This window comes from Lagopus muta, chromosome 1 (genome assembly GCF_023343835.1).
Source record: "Lagopus muta isolate bLagMut1 chromosome 1, bLagMut1 primary, whole genome shotgun sequence".
NCBI classification, from domain to species: domain Eukaryota; kingdom Metazoa; phylum Chordata; class Aves; order Galliformes; family Phasianidae; genus Lagopus; species Lagopus muta.
Window position 1 is genome coordinate 153,505,562 of NC_064433.1, and position 16,936 is coordinate 153,522,497.

The 16,936-nt window shown below is 38.5% G+C and overlaps 1 protein-coding gene across 1 annotated transcript in view; it reads left to right on the forward strand.

Annotated features, from left to right (window-relative positions):
- TBC1D4 (TBC1 domain family member 4) overlaps window positions 1-16,936 on the forward strand; it is a 105,355-nt gene that overhangs the window by 82,805 nt on the left and 5,614 nt on the right. Inside the window, exons 12-17 of the mRNA XM_048933297.1 lie at window positions 5,576-5,736; window positions 6,066-6,275; window positions 10,829-10,987; window positions 11,978-12,136; window positions 12,629-12,873; window positions 15,104-15,263. Of these exons, the coding sequence (XP_048789254.1) occupies window positions 5,576-5,736; window positions 6,066-6,275; window positions 10,829-10,987; window positions 11,978-12,136; window positions 12,629-12,873; window positions 15,104-15,263 (1,094 nt within the window). The remainder of the gene's footprint in view (window positions 1-5,575; window positions 5,737-6,065; window positions 6,276-10,828; window positions 10,988-11,977; window positions 12,137-12,628; window positions 12,874-15,103; window positions 15,264-16,936) is intronic.

The following is a 16,936-nucleotide window of genomic DNA, read 5'->3' on the forward strand; positions in this document are numbered from 1 at the left end:
TGCAACATGTGGGATCCCTCCTACTCTGCCTTGTGCTCCTGTATTTCTAACACACTTCCTAAGTATGTGACACTGATTTGCACTGATGAGTAGGCTTTTGGCCAAAAAAACATGTTAAGAACTGAGGCTTGTCTGCTGACATCTAGGAGCTGCATCTTGTTTCTTTTGTGGTGTTGCAAATCAGCTGCATTGGTTTGTTGCTTGAAATGCAGTGTTTTTTAGGAGTGTTATGCCAACTGGATGCTTTCTCTGCTGAATGCAAAGCAGCATGTGTGGCTGTAATTGTTGAGAATTGTTGAGAAAAGAGCAAAGTGAGAAGAGTACAGTACTAATACAGGATGTATTTGGGGAAGGGGGAATGTCAAGTTAGCTGAGTGATACTAGCTGTGATATTTCTAGGAAGAATTGCCAAGTGACTTCCAATTAAAGATGAATGGGGAAGAAGCCAAGGTAGAAGAAGGACTTCCTGACATCGGTGTGAATCTGGATGGGTCATGTTTTTTAGTATAAAGAATAGGCACTCCTTCAGAATGGTGCTTAGGAAAACTGCTTATGGATTATTCTTCTGAAGTGGGCCCACAGTGATTAAGGTGGAACTGTCGTTTTATATTTCATGATGGTTTTTTGTCAGTTGCTCACCTCTATATTTTTCTTTTGTCAATGACTATTTCTGTCTGTACACTGACAGCTAGTGTTCATTTCTGTATGCTGAACTGTTCTCAGGTTTCTGCTATTCCTCATCTCTACGTGGTTGTCCTCTGTCCATTTCCAACAGGAACTTCTGGGGCTGTAGAATATGTTCACGTGACCATTTCTCCCTGAAAAAGTAACAGTAGATTGCACTTTAAATACAAACACATTGATGAGATCTCGTTTTTGGATGCATCAGTACTCTGTTATGTGGGAGTTTCAGTTGTGAGATGCATATGGAAGTTTTCAGGGGTGTTTAATGAAATTTTTTTTCACTTTATGGAATGCTGCTTCATTAAACTTGCTCACATAAATTTGTCATCTCCATTTTAGGAAAGGCGATAAAGAATTGTAAAGCCCTGCCCTGGTCTGATTAAGGTAAAACGATAAGCAGAGGTCCACACACAATCATCAATTTCAATGAGAATCTATATACTACAAGTTATCACAAAATATTGATAAGCAATTATCCCCAAAATATTGGCACTATAACGATTAAATCTATCTTACTGTGTGGCTAATCTAAACGGCTTTATAAGATGGCATCTTATCACTTAGAATCAGTCTTACACTGTGCAGATAAACTCTGCAATCTTAAGGAGCCAAGATGTCTTGCAATTACTTAACAACTTGACAACTTAGCAACTTTACAAGATATGGCATTTAGAAAACTGAAATAAGTCTTCCAATTACTTAATGACTTTTAAGAGAATAGGAGTGAAGAGAGAATTGGAGAAAGAACAAGAGAGGCAGAGAGATGGGCAGAAAAGAGATCGCTGATCTCATTCAAGGAGTTCCAGTGCCAGGTCACAGTGCTGGATATGGGATGGTGTAGACTGAATGTGTTTTATATAGGAGTGATAGCCTCGAACCAGCAAACAGCAACGATGACCTGGATCCCCCTCAGGCACCCTTTTTATGCTTGCTAGGTTTGCAGGTGTAACATCCCAAAGTCGTGAACAACTAAGTTTGCAATAACAAGTTTGTCAAAAATAAGTTTGTAGCCAAAACTCTGGCGTAGAAGGTAGGGCACGAGATCTTGTACCTTGCTGATAATGGCCTCTGACTTGTCATGGCGGCAGCCTCGCACAGCAAGTGTTTGAGACACACCAAGCACACCCAACATACCCCAGCTTTTGTTGGTTCTTTAAAGGAATTAAATAAATACACCAATTAATGGGAGGCAGTTGACCTAAATGTGGGTGTAAGGTATGGTCTAAGTTAGTCATCTCTAAATAATACACAGGTTATAATAGCAAAACGCAAAATATGTATCTTCTCTTTAAGCACGCTGTATCGTGCCTTATTTTTCTGACGCTTATAATGTCTTTTCCTGGTCTCCTATCTGTAACAGCATGAACAGCATACAGCCAGAAACTCATAACACAGAGACAATTGTGAAACACAGTGGGAGGATTCTGCAGTTTGAGTCTTTCCAGAAGAGTAAACTAGTGTGCAAGTACGATAAGGTGAGACATCCTTACAGGAAGGTTGCGTTGCCTTAATGGCAGAACCAGTGCCCATTCTCTTCATCAACTTAAGTCCACAGTTTTCAAAAAGTAAATGGTAAATTACCTAGATTCCCTGTCTTAATATGGGGATAATATAAACCAATCATTACTTGGGAAGTTTTTCCAAAACTAGTCTTAGTAATGTGTCACATCTTTGAAGATGGAATAACTTTTTAAGAGACTCTACCTTTCTACTCAAGCACAAATGAATAAGGAGGAAGCAGTGTATGCTTCCAACTCTCATTTTAATTGGCTAATGGAGAATGAAATGTATTTTTCAACCCATGAATGTTAAACTCTTTAGACTTTCTCCCATTTAGCTTGCAGATTTGTCAGTAAATTTAGGCGTGGGAGATTGGAAAGTCTATGGATAAGCATTGTGCAAATCATGTTTTCAAATTGGGAAATAGGTAATTGAGTTAATGCATTAATTTCTTACATCAACCTTCTGAACCATTTTATCACATGGTTGGTGATATTACCATTTTGTTCCAAATTTCTTCCTGCTTTTATTCTGTACAGTTTCACACCTTCAGATCTTCTGTTTTTCTTTCTTTCTAAATAGAAATAAGGAAATTTTGCTCTCTTTCTGTCTCCTGTTTCTCCAGTTTCTTTTTCTTTGGTGCCCTTGCCCTGTACTGAATACAAGGTGAGTTCTCTGATCATTCATCAGAGAAAGAGGAAGTGGTCAGTAGTAGTTCTTGAAATGCCAGGGGAATTTTGGTAGGTGTGATCTATCAGGAAACGAAAGGCCTAAGAATTGTATGATTTGCACGTTTCATGAGGTAGCACATATGACTGATACATCCTACTGTGAATTCTGGGATTTGAATGTCTTAAGTAGCTTTAAACAACTTAGTTCCATAGTGTAAAATAGCCAACAACTTATTCTGACTTTCCTGCAAATTTTACTAGTGTAAATTGAATGTTGTTCCCAAGGCTGCCCATTTAGGAGTACACCAGCCAAACACAGATTGTTGTACATGGCAGTAGAAATTGAGTTTTCTTCTCGCGTAGCTTTTGTTTAGTAAGCCCTGGAATAACTTTTGTGTTCTAACATGGTAAGTAAGATTTGAAGTAGTGAGTAGCAATTTTGTTTGTTATTTATAGAAGCATGAGTTCTTATGATTATTACATCCAACTCAGTTTATTTCCAGGAGTCACTGGGCTGAAATACTTTTTAAAGACAGCAGTTTCAAAATTGATTTTGTAATCTGTATATTGTATTTTGTAGTCTTTGTGTATTCATCTAGCACAAAGAATAGTTCCTCCTGGATTACATAAGAATGAGCATGGAGAGATTGTCGCTGGGCTTTGTTACTATTTCAGTTAGTGCAACATGGGGTCTCAATTGAGACCGCCCAGCAGTTGTGTTAAGCATAGGGAAATGAAGCGCTGTAGAAAATACGTCAGGAGTGGCGAATAATTCAGGCTATCTGTTATCCAGGGCTGGTTGCCTGTTGTGGTTTTTAGGGGAAAGCAGAGGTGGTTGACTAAGTGTGGGCAAGTGAACTTGAGAACACAGTTATTTCTCCGCCAGTGACGTGAAAGCTGTGTTTAATGTTTGTGTGTAATAGCGAGCTCAGTTTGCTTGCTGAGGCTTAGGGATATCAGGGAGTTGCTGTAGATCACTAGCATAGGAATAGCACTGATCACTCGACAGGTCTGTCTAGTTGTGTGGATAATTGTTCATCACGGTGTTCAGTGTGAAATGTGCCGCTCAGTATGGTGTAGCTGGTAGACTGCTGTAGCTGAAACTTCAAGATGTGGTTTTGCCTCCCTTGCAGGTGTCTCTCTTTTTGTGCAAGCCAAACGTGGAGAGCATGGCTGCACCTGGAAAACTGTGGTCATTTTCAACTGACTTACCGCTAAAAGCATAGCAAATACCCAATTTACTGGGCTTTCCTTTCGTCTTTTTATTTTTTCATCTTTTTTTTTTTCATCACTTTTATTGGAATTGTTCCGTAACATATTAGTTCTTCACAGGATGAAGGTCTGAGTACAGCTGCTGGTGTGTTGAAATAGCTGTTTTCTCCTTCAGGGATGGTGGATTTCTCTGAGATACCATACCCATTCTTCAGTGTAACTGCAGTCTGTGGGACTTCAGCTTATCTACTCCAAACCACAGTGATACCTTGAGGCCCAATTAACAAAGGACTCTGTCAAATGTAGGCACCTTCAAGTAAAGTGATTTACCTTTGGGGAAATACAATTCCATTTATTATATGTTTGTTCTCTCTACTGTGTTTAGTCTGTAGTAGATAAGTACTTCTGTTTCTCAGCTTATTATTTTGTAAGAGGTTGGTATGTCCTCTCTGTCCCAGAGAGCTGCTCTTGCAGGTGACTTCAGTGTTATTTAATTTAAAGCAGCTGGTGAGTGTGTAAGAGGAGTTGATGTTATCAGTGTTTCACATTGCTAATGTGTGGAAGGATGTGTGGGAGAGGATCAGTATACCCGTTGCTGTATTAGATCTATGTACCTACTTCACTACTGCAAGGGCAAAATACTGAAATATTTCTGAAAATGGTTCAAGTACATACAGAAGTTAAAGCTAAATATCCTTACTTCAGGCAACATTCAGCAGAGAGTTGTGCTTGGTACTCTATTAAACTTCTGGCAAAGCTTCCCTGCAGCTTCTCCTTGCTTCCTTCAGTAGCATAAGCTACTATTGAAATTACTGTGTAAATCTGTTTCTACCTGGTGTTTGGGGAGGATGTTTTTTCACTGTGGTGGGAGTTGAGCCTCCCTTTGCAGAGTTGTTCCTTTAACTGGAGATGCTAGTAAAACGTGAAGACTTTAGACTCCCTTTCTGCTAGTGGGGCATCCATTTCCTGAAACACAGGTAAGAGAAAGGCACAACACTGCCTTGGTAGAATACTGTGAGCTCATCATGCCATTTAAAATGGCACTAAATGGAGCACTGTGTTCTGTTCAAGCAACATCTGTGCTTTTAAGGGTATTACATCAGAGCAAACGTGTAAGGCTGACGTACAGCAAGGCAAGTTTTAGCATCTGAATATTACCACTTTTTTTTTTTTTCCTGCTTGAAGTTTCCTTAGCTTTTAACAAACTTAGCTTTTATTGTTCTCTTTCAATTGAGCACTGTATGAATATTATGAATTCTTCCCAGTGGATTGTTGAGCAAATTTAACAGCACTGTGCTACCAGTTGGATATTTCTGTGTTCACGGTGAAGCTCACACACAGCGCACTGCCTTCTAAAGCTTTCTAGCAAATGCTTGTGCAGTTCTTGTTGTACAGTGGGCAGATTTTTTGTTTGTTTCAATTTGTTTTTTCTTTTTTTAATCCAAAGGTGACTTGCTTTGATCACCCCACCTGTTTTTTTGTTGTTGTTGTTTTTCTTTTTCCTTCAGTGATGGGGAAGGAAAGAAAAGAGCATCAAACATCTGCAGCAACGAATCTCTAAATGCAGTGGGGGCCACACTCACACCTCGCCGCATCTCCTGGCGGCAGAGAATATTCTTGCGGGTAGCTTCACCTATGAACAAATCTGCTTCCAAGATGCAGCATCCAGGTTTGTGTGTGCTTTCAAGCAGTTGTTGCTGAATAGCTAGTACTACAGTGAGCTGCAATATGTAAAGATACTAAAGAAAAAGGGGGATTGGTTTGATGAGGTGTTCTTGCTAAAACCTCACTGGAGAGAAGTTGTACTTATGTGTTGATTTACTGTGTGACCCTAACGCTTTATTTAAAAATGACTCTATTGCTGAAGTGCATTTTCTCTGTTTGGAATCTGTGTCTCGTTGCTGAATGTGAAACTCAGCTATTTTTGTTGTGCTGTGACATAAATGTTCATGATGTGTCAGTCTGAATTCCCTCTAATAGCTTTCTGTTTCTTTGCAGATAGTCATGACGGTAGTGAATTGTTACCGCTATCTCCTCTTGCTCCACCCTTGGAGGAAGACCCTCTTCTTTTAATATTGCAGAATGAGGATGGTACAGATAAAACTGGAGAGAGGAAAAACTCGGAAGAACTACAGAGTCTGTGGAGAAAAGCTATTCATCAGCAAATTCTGCTGCTTCGAATGGAAAAAGAGAACCAGAAGCTGGAAGGTTAGCTATTTAGAAAATACCTGTAAAGCTATTACAGATTCTGCTGCCTAACACTGAAAGTTGTACTGGTATCAGTACATCAAACATTGTATTTCTGTATCTTCTGGGTTAACAGTGCTAGTCATGTGTCAGTTTATTGGGGTCTCTGTCCACCTTCCAACTCTCCAAGCCACTTTAGTAAAAGAAAATGATATGGGTTGTTTTTTTTTTCCCCCTTTTAGTGCATACTGGACAATAGTTGCTATGATCTGGCTGACTTCTCCTGGAATTCTAATGTGAAGTGGAGTCAGGAGAAGGGATGCTGTGTGAACATTAAGTATAGTAAACCTTGCCCTCTATATCTCATTTCAGTTCTTTGCAGCATGTGACATTTCTGACCAGACTTTCTGTCACCTGTTAACTGTATCACAATGGTAATTTATAAATATTTGTACCCAAATATGATTTTTGAGCAATTGGCTCTTTAAGTATGTCAAAAACAGATCTGAAGTTGGCCATGCTTATTTTTAATGGTCAGAGCTCCTGACTAAGATATTTAATTGATTGGTTAAGATTTACACAAATGAACAATTGAATGCAGTATCTGTCCTAGAATTAAAAAAGTTCCTGAAATGAATAGCTTTCAGTGCAAGTTAAAAATTTCAAATATCCTCTCTACAATTGCTTTCCTCATCTCCTGTATGGTGTATAACCTCAATATATGATAGCTGGATTCTTCAGACATCATGATCTTTTAAAGGTCAGTTAATTGTTGTTCCTTTTTTAGTGATCCTTACTGAGAAGACAAGGAAGGATATGTATGTGAAAGTATTTTCTACACAAGTAGCATGTTATTGTGTACTCTCTCTACTGGCTGTCACACTGTGTTAGCACAGACTTCTGTGGGAGCTCATAGATTCATTGGGATCATCTAGAGAGATGTCTGTTTTAATTTCACCCAAATCATTGTTTATTTTAGCAAATGATCTCTCTACCGTTGTGAGGTACAGAAGTTTGGATGCCTGCTGTAGTGACTAATTTCATCTTAATTCCTCTGGTAATCTGAGCTTCAGATGGTCAGTTCTTTTCCATACCTTCCCCACACAGCTCAGTTGCTGAAAACAATTAAAATAAGTCCAGTTCCTTAAAAATTCATCTGTAACTTATTTCTGTTCTGATACTTCTGTAGAAAAGTTCTGCCTGCTATAAGGCAGAACTATAAGCTATTAAGCTTATAGGGAAGACAGGAATGTCATAGAATCATAGAATGGTTTAGATTAGATGGGACCTTAAGAATCACCTAGTTCTAACTCCCTGCCATGTGCAGGGTTGCTACCCATGAGAGGGTATGAGGTTGCTACCCATCAGGCTGCCCAGGGCCCCATCCAGCATGGCCTTGAACATGTCCAGGGATGGGGCATCCACAGCTTCTCTGGGCAGCCTGTCCTGGTGCCTCACCATCCTCATTGTGAAGAATTTCTTCCTTATATTCAGTCTAAATCTCACCCTTTTCAGTTTAAATGTTACCCCTTGTCCTGTCAGTACATGCTGTGAGTGTCAGCAGTGAGGACTCCAAACTGGGACCTATCTACTTATCTGACATCTTGGTTTGCACTCCAAGAAGCTCTGTTCATGTATGCAGTATCATCAGTACTGGTAGTGAATCTGGTCCTCTCATAATGTGCTCTGCATAGCTAGAATTCACAGAATTACAGAATTGCAGGGGCTGGAAGGGACCTCTAGAGATCATTGAGTCCAGCCCTCAAATTCCTTATCTCATTTTCAGAGGGTGAGAAGTAAACTGCTTTAATGCCTATCTCTGTGCTTCCTTCTTCTGGCTGCTGTAACATGAATCATTTTGTGGATGATACATATGCAGAACTGATGTGTGCTTAAAAATAAACACAGGTTCAGGCAGTGGTTGGCAACTTAACCTACAGTTAAGAGTAGATAGCAAGAATGAAAAATGTGGTAACAAAAATTCTCCATTTTATTAATTTTCCATTTCTCTATTAGAAGCCAGGTTCCTACTTGTGAATTTATTCAGCTGTATGCGAGTGGTTTTAAAGTGGAATTGCTGTAGAATGGTTTTCAGTAGTGTTCTGGGTTTTTTTTTGTTTTTATTTTTATTTACAAAATGTTAATAGAACCTTTTTTCCTTTAATTTTTGCTGTCGAGGAGACTTGGATACTATTAGCTCTTTGTTTTGCAGAAGGTAAGTTCTACAAATTGCACAAGCTTGGTTGGTTTTTGTATTTGTTTTTTTTTTCTGAGCAGGTAAAAGCTAATTTTCCTGATAGTCTTTCACAGATTTGTATACTGCTTAGAAGAATGAGCATTCTCAAATGAAATCATAGAATAATAGGGTAGTGTTTAAAATTGGCCCAATCAGACTGCAGATTCTTTTGGTGAGACCACATTATTGATTTTTATGGAAGAGTATTGCTCTCTATAACTTCCTGAAGGGAGGTTGTAGTGAGCTGGGGGTCGGCCTCTTCTCTGGTGTCATTAGTGATAGGACCAGAGGGAATGGTTTCAAGCTACGGCAGGGGAGATTCAGGCTGGACATCAGGAAGTATTACTTTTCAGAAAGGGTGGTCAGGCACTGGAATGGACTGCCCAGGGAGGTGGTGGAGTCACCGAGCCTGGGGGTGTTCAAGGAAAGGCTGGATGTTGTGTTGAGGGACATGGTTTAGTAGGAGCTATTGGTGATAGGTGAACGGTTGGACTGGATGATCTTTTAGGTCTTTTCCAACCTTGGTGATTCTATGATTCTATGATTCTATTGCTCCTTGCAGAACAGTTGCCTCTACACGCACTCAGGAGTCTTCAGTAAATAGAATCTCACTGGTGTAGCATACTGTCAATGTTTTACAGGCTGGTTTGGCCCGGTTCTGTGACTAGTGAGATGGGGGAACCCATGGACCCATGCCCCAGGAGAGAGAAAAGGTGATGGGTCTAAAATATAACGATGGCAGTGATTTGAGGAGAAAGAGACTAATTTACTAAATAAGGATGCAAGATAGCACATTTAGTGCATTATAATACAATATAATACAATATAATTTGAATTGAAGGTAATAAATAAGATGAGAGAGAGTGTCCGAAAACCAAAGGCCTTACTGTAATGCTTAGGTGAGCAGTAGGGAAGAGAGAGCATCACATGATAAGAGAAGAGTTTTGTCTTTCCCTCTGTGCAGAAACTGTAACGGAACAGCAAGCAGTCCTCTGGGAGATGTAGTTCTTCTTCACTTCTAGGACAGGTACCCAGAACTGGAGCATTAACTCTTTAACTCTCAGTGTACTACATGGTGCTATGATGTGGAATAATGATAAGCAGACATGATAAAACCATGACACATACAGCTTTTGGAAATGATTTTTCATCTAAATCTTCTGATCAGCTGTGCAGTGAGCTTACAGATTCATCAGCATTGCTTGCATGCACAGTAAGGTCATTATGTGAAAGAACAGATTGCATTGCTTTACAGGTTGTATACTGATGTGAGAGTTTGCTTTAACTTAGAGGTGATGGTTGGGAGTGGGAATTTCTGTGCAGAGGAGGGAGTCTCCTGCAAGGAGTGAATACTGCACACCCATCAAAGCAAATTTGGGATAAACTGGATTTCAGCTTTCAGAGATGATACTGTGAAATACTCTGTTCAGCCGAATGATAATTAAGCCTACCTCTGTAAATTAAGACACATTCAGATCTTTACTCCAGTTTGATGCCAGTAGTATGTGGAAACAGAACGTTTTACTGTGTGCATATAATGTATAATAAAACAACCACATTAATTTCTCAGTAACACAAATGGAAGCTATTCCTCCATGAAGTTTCAGAGTAATGCCAGAGTAATTTACATCAGAAATAGGGAATTATCTGGATAAAATATCTTGCCCGTAGGTAGTGTTATGCAGTAAAATTGTTGAGTGTACAGTAAGGTGTGTTCTGTGCATGAAGTACAGATGCATCTTTCTGCATATGGTTCTTGTTAGATTCTTCATTTTATTCACTTCTAGTCAGCCTGATGATGCCAGGAAGCAGTGCAAGAAACCCTAAAGACCCTCTTAGAGGATGTGTGAAAACTGAGGCCAGTGTGACAGACTTCAGTTTAGAAGACTTGCCTAACTTGTTTCTTAAATCTCTGTTATAAAAATTCATGTTTGGGACTTTCCATGCTAAAACCATTCTGATGTTAGGTATTAAATGAAAAAAATCATTAAAGGTGTTTTTGCAGAGCAATGTGTTGAGCAGGTTTTTGTTCTTGCCCCAAGCTTAAAAAATGTTTTCGTGTATTTCATGAATTACTAATGCTCAAGACCCAGTAATAGAAGCTAAATTGCTACCTGCAGCGTTTTATGACAGAGGATTGGCCCCATCTCAGCTGTTAACTGATGGATTGTAAAAAGTTTATTTATCTCTGGTGAGATTATCAGATGGACATATCCAACTTGATTTTTAATGTCTGGTATAATTATCTGATGTTAAAGTTTTTCCTTGTTCTCTCTCTCTCTCTCTCTTTTTTTTTTTTTTTTTTTTTTTTTTTTTTTTTTAATACTTTGTGCTCTAGCAAGCAGAGATGAGCTCCAATCGAGAAAAGTCAAACTGGACTATGATGAAGTTGGTACATGTCAGAAAGATGTCATAAATGTTTGGGATAAGAAGTTACTTAACTGCAGAGCCAAAATTCGATGTGATATGGAAGATATTCATGGTATTTTGAAAGAAGGTATTTACACAAGATGGCTTTATTTATTTTATTTAGCTATCAAGTCTGAGGATCTTTTTTGTTGTTGCCTTTTTATACTAAAGGAAATCCACCATCAGTACCCTGGTTTTGGTAGCAGAAAATCATTTTAAAAACTGCCTTCTTTTTTCTTGTATCTCCACATTTTATGGCTATCAAACTGAAAGTAGGTGGTTTTGTGTCTGAAAGATGTGGAGCTTTTGGAGAATTGTAGAGGAGGACCATGAAGATAGGCTGAGGGAACTGGGCTTCTTCAGCCTGGAAAAGAGGAGTTTGCAGGGAGACCTTGTTGTGACCTTCCAGTATTTAAAGGGAATTTATAAACAGGAGGGGAATCAACTTTTTATACAGTTAGATAGTGATAGGACAAGGGGGAATAGTTTTAAATTAAAGGAGGGGAGATTTAGATTATATATCAGGGGAAGGTTTTTTACTGAGAGTGGTGAGCTGCTGGAACAGGTTGCCCAGGGAAGTTGTGGGTGCTCCATCCCTGGAAGTGTTTAAGGCCAGGTTGGATGGGGCCGCGGGCAATGTGATCTCGTACTTGATCTAGCAGCTGGCAACCCTGCCTGTTGCTGAGAGGTTGGAACTTGATAATCCTTGAGGTTCCTTCCAACCCAAGCCATTCTGTGATTCTAGGATATGTAGTCATAGTCCTAAAAGTAGCTCTTGTTCTGGGTGGAGTTGTATATCTCTTCCTGCTGGAGGCTAACAGCCCGGAGGTAGCAAACTAAGTGATGTCTGTGCCTCAGTTGCCTAATGAAACTGCTCAGTGCAATTATCATAACTTTGTAGTTAATGTTGAGTTAGTGGGACTGAACTGCGAGAATGCAGTGTGTAGTGAAGAGCTTCTGAAGGTGCAAGGGATCCTCTGTGCTGGTTAAGCTAAGACTTCATAAAGCAAATTCTTGCATGTTACAGCTCAAACATCATGCCCTGGCTTAAGCCTCTTGTGTTCTGCCTGACCTGCAGGTGTACCAAAAAGTCGTCGAGGAGAAATTTGGCAATTTTTGGCTGTGCAGCATCGAGTCAGACACAGACTGCCAAACAAGCAGCAGCCTCCTGATGTCTCTTACAAAGAGCTTCTGAAACAACTGACTGCTCAGCAGCATGCCATCCTTGTAGATCTAGGTATGCCTGTTGGTGGCTGGGAGACTTTTCTGATGTTTTCCATGTGTCTGAGAGTAAATACACCAGTCTTAATGAAAGCTGTTGCTGGAGATGGATGCTGCTGTGTGAGCACAGTTTTCTGTACTGTGAGAATATGTTCTACATGTGTCACTTAGAAATGACTTGCTACAAGGACACTTAGATGATGTTATTCTTATTTACACTCTTCTACGTCTGTATCAAAAGAGGAAAACTGAGCAGTCATTTCTGCAAATTATGTGTGGGAAAAGAGAATATGAAATAAGTTCAGTGGATACAATCTGAAGCCTGTGGTAAAATATAAATTGCTTTTACTCAAATCAACCTGCATATCGAAGCAAAAGGAGGAGGCCTGTGGGAAGAGAGGAAGGCTGTTATATAATGGATCTGGGGTTTTTTGTTTTTTTTTTTTGTTTTGTTTTAATTTTTTTTTAGAAGCATTGAATATCAACTATTCCTCTCTCTTTACCTCAGGACGGACATTCCCTACACATCCTTACTTTTCTACCCAGCTGGGAGCAGGACAGCTATCGCTCTTTAATCTCCTGAAAGCATACTCTTTGCTGGACAAGGAAGTGGGTTACTGTCAAGGTATAAGCTTTGTAGCTGGAGTGCTGCTTCTACATATGAGCGAGGAACAGGCTTTTGAAATGCTGAAGTTCCTCATGTATGACCTTGGCTTTCGTAAACAGTACAGGCCAGACATGATGTCACTACAGGTAAGTCAGATCCTTTCCTAAAGCAAACAGTTTTAAATGAATTCTGAGCTCTCTGAGGTTGCTCATGTTCTCCAGAGGCTTATGAAACTTCTTAACTCTGTTTTGGACATAATTAGGTACATAAAAATGTTACCATTAAACCAATTTTTGCCTCTGAATTTGCAAACAAAAAAGTCTGGAACTTGCAGACTTTTCTTGCCACATGTTCCTATGGTCTCCTGTTTGGAAAGTCTGCTTTTCTCTGCTTGCATATGTACAGACAGAGTTTAAAGATAAATTTGATTTTGTTTTTCTTCGATTCATAAGGACTTGAGTTACAAAATTGTAAGTCAAGTCAATAGTGACACCCAGTGGCCAGTCTGTGCACTCCGTAGGCCATTCTCATGTGGCATCGTACTTCTTTTCTTTCATTGTCTTCTTCCTGCTGCAAATCCCAACTCAGAATAAAAACAGACAAACAATGAATTGTGTAGCTTAGTAATGAAACGAGGTGACTTTTCAATATTAATCTTTACAAGCTATCTACAGATACTCAAGACTGCTTAGGAAGGAAACAGGGAATCTTTCAGATCTATATAAACTGTTTTTTCTCTAGGGAGATGACCTTTTAACATTTATATGGTATGCTGCAGTAGTAGACTTTAAGATGCTTTGAGAGTGACCATATGTTTAGGATTTCACTTTTTGATTTGTGTAAGTTTGAAACTTTCTTCATCGGAAACTTGTAGGAAGAAAGTTTTCTAATTTTGAGAACGTAGCCCTGCTTGCCCTTCGGATGATTTGATATCTCTTCCCACACCATTTGCTCTTAGGTTGTTAGAAGTACAAGTTTAATCTGCTGAAAACAAACTAAACTATTGAAGATGACTTAAAGAATCTCACTAAAGCCTCGTCTTTTTGTTCTGTTGTTTTTTTGTTTTTTTTTTTTTTTAAATATGATTAGAACAGTTGTTAATTCTTTTGCAATTATATCAAAATGCATACAAGCTTACGTGCAACATGAAGAAAAATGTTGAATTTTTTTTTTTTTTTTTTTTTTAGGATAAAATTTCTTACTTGACTTGACTTCTTAATTTTCAGGGAAAAGCAGTGATCTAGATTGTTCTTTCATAACAACCCCACTCTATAACTGGTTTACTGCCTCTGTGATATTACTTAAAAATTTCCCACATGAAAGTGTTTTGTATTGACAGTGTTCAGATTGTGTTTAAATAGCATCCTTACCATTTAAAACAAGGATTCAAATGCATGCACAAATACAGCAAACTTGCTAGAATGAGAAGCAATCTATCTGTGGACACTGACTGGTAGTTTCAAGTGCAGTCAGTCCATGATAGAGAATAGTCATGAAGGCTATAAGTAGGAAAGCAACTAGATCCACTAAGTCATTTTCTTCTCAAGGAATAGAGTCACATTAAGCACAAGATACTCGTAATAGCAGAATTGCACCTAACAAGCAATAAATATCTTTCTGCTCCTTATTTTCTGCTTTTTATGAGCAACTTACTCTGGAATCTAAAATCAGTACAAAATCAAAATCACAATGAAATAGTTTGCCAGAGTGCTATTTTTAGCATGGAATAGCAACTTGTAACAACTTTGCTTTGTACACTTTGAGAGGTTATATAGCAGCACTTTCTTGCATCAGTATCTTAAATTTCTCTGGACTAGTGACATGAGCGAGGTGTGCTGGGAAATACTTACCTGGTACATCTCTACAGACTCATCTAATGTATTGTGTGGGTATAAGAAGCTGTCCAAAGCAATGTCTGTAGAAAAGGAGTCTTAAGTGCAGCAAAAATGTGGCCAAGCTTCAAAGGACGAAAGCTGAAATGGATAATTTCAGCCAGAAGTAGTTTGATTCTTTAACAAAGAGTTTAGATGTGTTGATGGTCTTACATTACTTTTACTTTCATTGATCCAAGATGGCAATTCTAGTGTGTTGCTCCAATTAGATCAGTATGTTCTCTTCTTACCTGAAGTCTGTGAATCTGAAATGATACTTCTTTAATTAATAACGAGGTTCAAACTTTCATTGTTATTGATGACTATGTTTTAATTCATTAGGACTGAGTTGCTTAGATATGGGTGGATATCAACTGAGGCCCTAAGCAGCAATTTTACAATGCCATCTATATTGAAGTTAATATCTCTTGAGTGAAAAAAGAAGGGTAAAGCTGAATTAGTCTTTTTCCACTTCCCTTTCCTCTGCTCCCCTGATGCACTGTAGATTCAGATGTATCAGCTGTCAAGGCTTCTTCACGATTACCACAGAGACCTCTATAATCATCTTGAAGAAAATGAAATCAGCCCCAGTCTTTATGCTGCACCGTGGTTTCTTACACTGTTTGCATCTCAGTTTCCATTGGGATTTGTAGCCAGAGTATTTGGTAAGAATGATTATTCTCTTGCAATAATAAATAGAATGACATTGTTCACTGTGTTTTGAAACTCAAAGGGAATAGTTTTCTATATACTAATGATGTTTGGGGTGACTGTTGCGGGTGTCGAGTAGCAATACTCCTCCTACTGGGATGTCATTTCCATTTTGAAGAGGAAAACCAAATGTATTCTTTCAAACATCAAACATGAACAATTGATTATCTTCTGTTATTAGTCAGGATTTGAGAAAAAAAGAAAAGTTTGTGGTGAATGCCTTTTGTGCATCTAGTGTTTAGTCAAATCTGTAGAAAAGTTCATCTCGTGAAACTTGCAGATTGAACTTCAGCATGGTGAAGAAGAAAAAGAATGTATTGGTTTTCAAGGAAGTATGTCTGAAAAGCTTCTGATAAGTAAAAATTCAAGTTAATTTGGACTTAAACGATGTTTTAAGTATTCATTTATATTGAAGTGTCTTAGTATGCCTCCTATTCTATTTCACTAGTTTTCCACGATACTCTTCAGATAATGGTACAGAAGTTTAAATATTGGTTATGCTTTGTAATTTTCACAGTGTCAGCATAAGCAGTTGGTTTTATCTTCTTTTAATGTAGAAAAAAACACAGCTTAATCAAATCCCTACTAATGCAGCATTTTATTTTTTGTTTTGTTCCATGTGTAAAACTCACTATGTGCAAATATGCAACAAATATATACTTCCTCTTAAAACAGACACCTTTTCATTTGATTTCCATTTTTCTATTTTCTTAAGGAATGTATATCTTCTGTCTCATTTTTTATTACTAGAAGTTTTTTTTCCTCTTTTTTTTTTTACTTGCTTTGCAAGGATTTTCTTGTCTACTTTCTCTGTTTTGATATGTTAATTTCTGTATTCCAGAGTTCTGGGTTTTTCTTTTTTGCAGCAAATGTTTTCTGACTACACTTTGGGTGAACAACTGATTTCTCTATTTTTCAGTAGTATTTGTGTTACGGATTCATGTCCTTTCCAGTAGGATTATCAAATTCCTGGACACTCAAGCATTTTTATGTGTTTTCTTTTTGATTCTATTTTTCAAGACAAAAGTGTGATGATTTTTTGATTGTTGTATTTTTATTTTTATTTTTTTACCCCAGTTTCAGTGGACATCTGATTTGGAAAGCTAATCCTTTAGGTCAGAGTTTATTACTCTGTCAAATGAGCTGAGCAAGGCATGTTTTTATTTAAAAATTGAGAAGCCAACATGCTGTTTTACTTCCTAGTGCTTTGGATTCCTGCCTCTTCAGTGTCTTACACTCAGTTGTCACATACTGATAACAGATGGCTGATGTCTGCCAATTACAAATTATATGCTTATAGAATGTACTTGTACTGGTTAAATGTGTATCCTAGACTTGAGAAGAGGAAGCTTTGGAAACTGTGTCTGAATAGTATGACTGCCTCAGTGGTGTCCTGATGCTACCCCATGGTGTCAGACTAGGATCAGGGATGGCCTTACTGTATAACTGTTGGAGGCTGGGATGTTCAGCAGTATAGCCCTGCGCTTGGTGGTGTGATGAAGCCCAAGAGCAAAGGAGGCTAATCTGAACTGCTCATACATTGTGTTCATCTCAATAGCCTCTGTTCTGCTGCTGATAGTAAGCTTTTAGTTAGCAGTGAGATTTCTAATTTCTGTGCAGTCTCTCT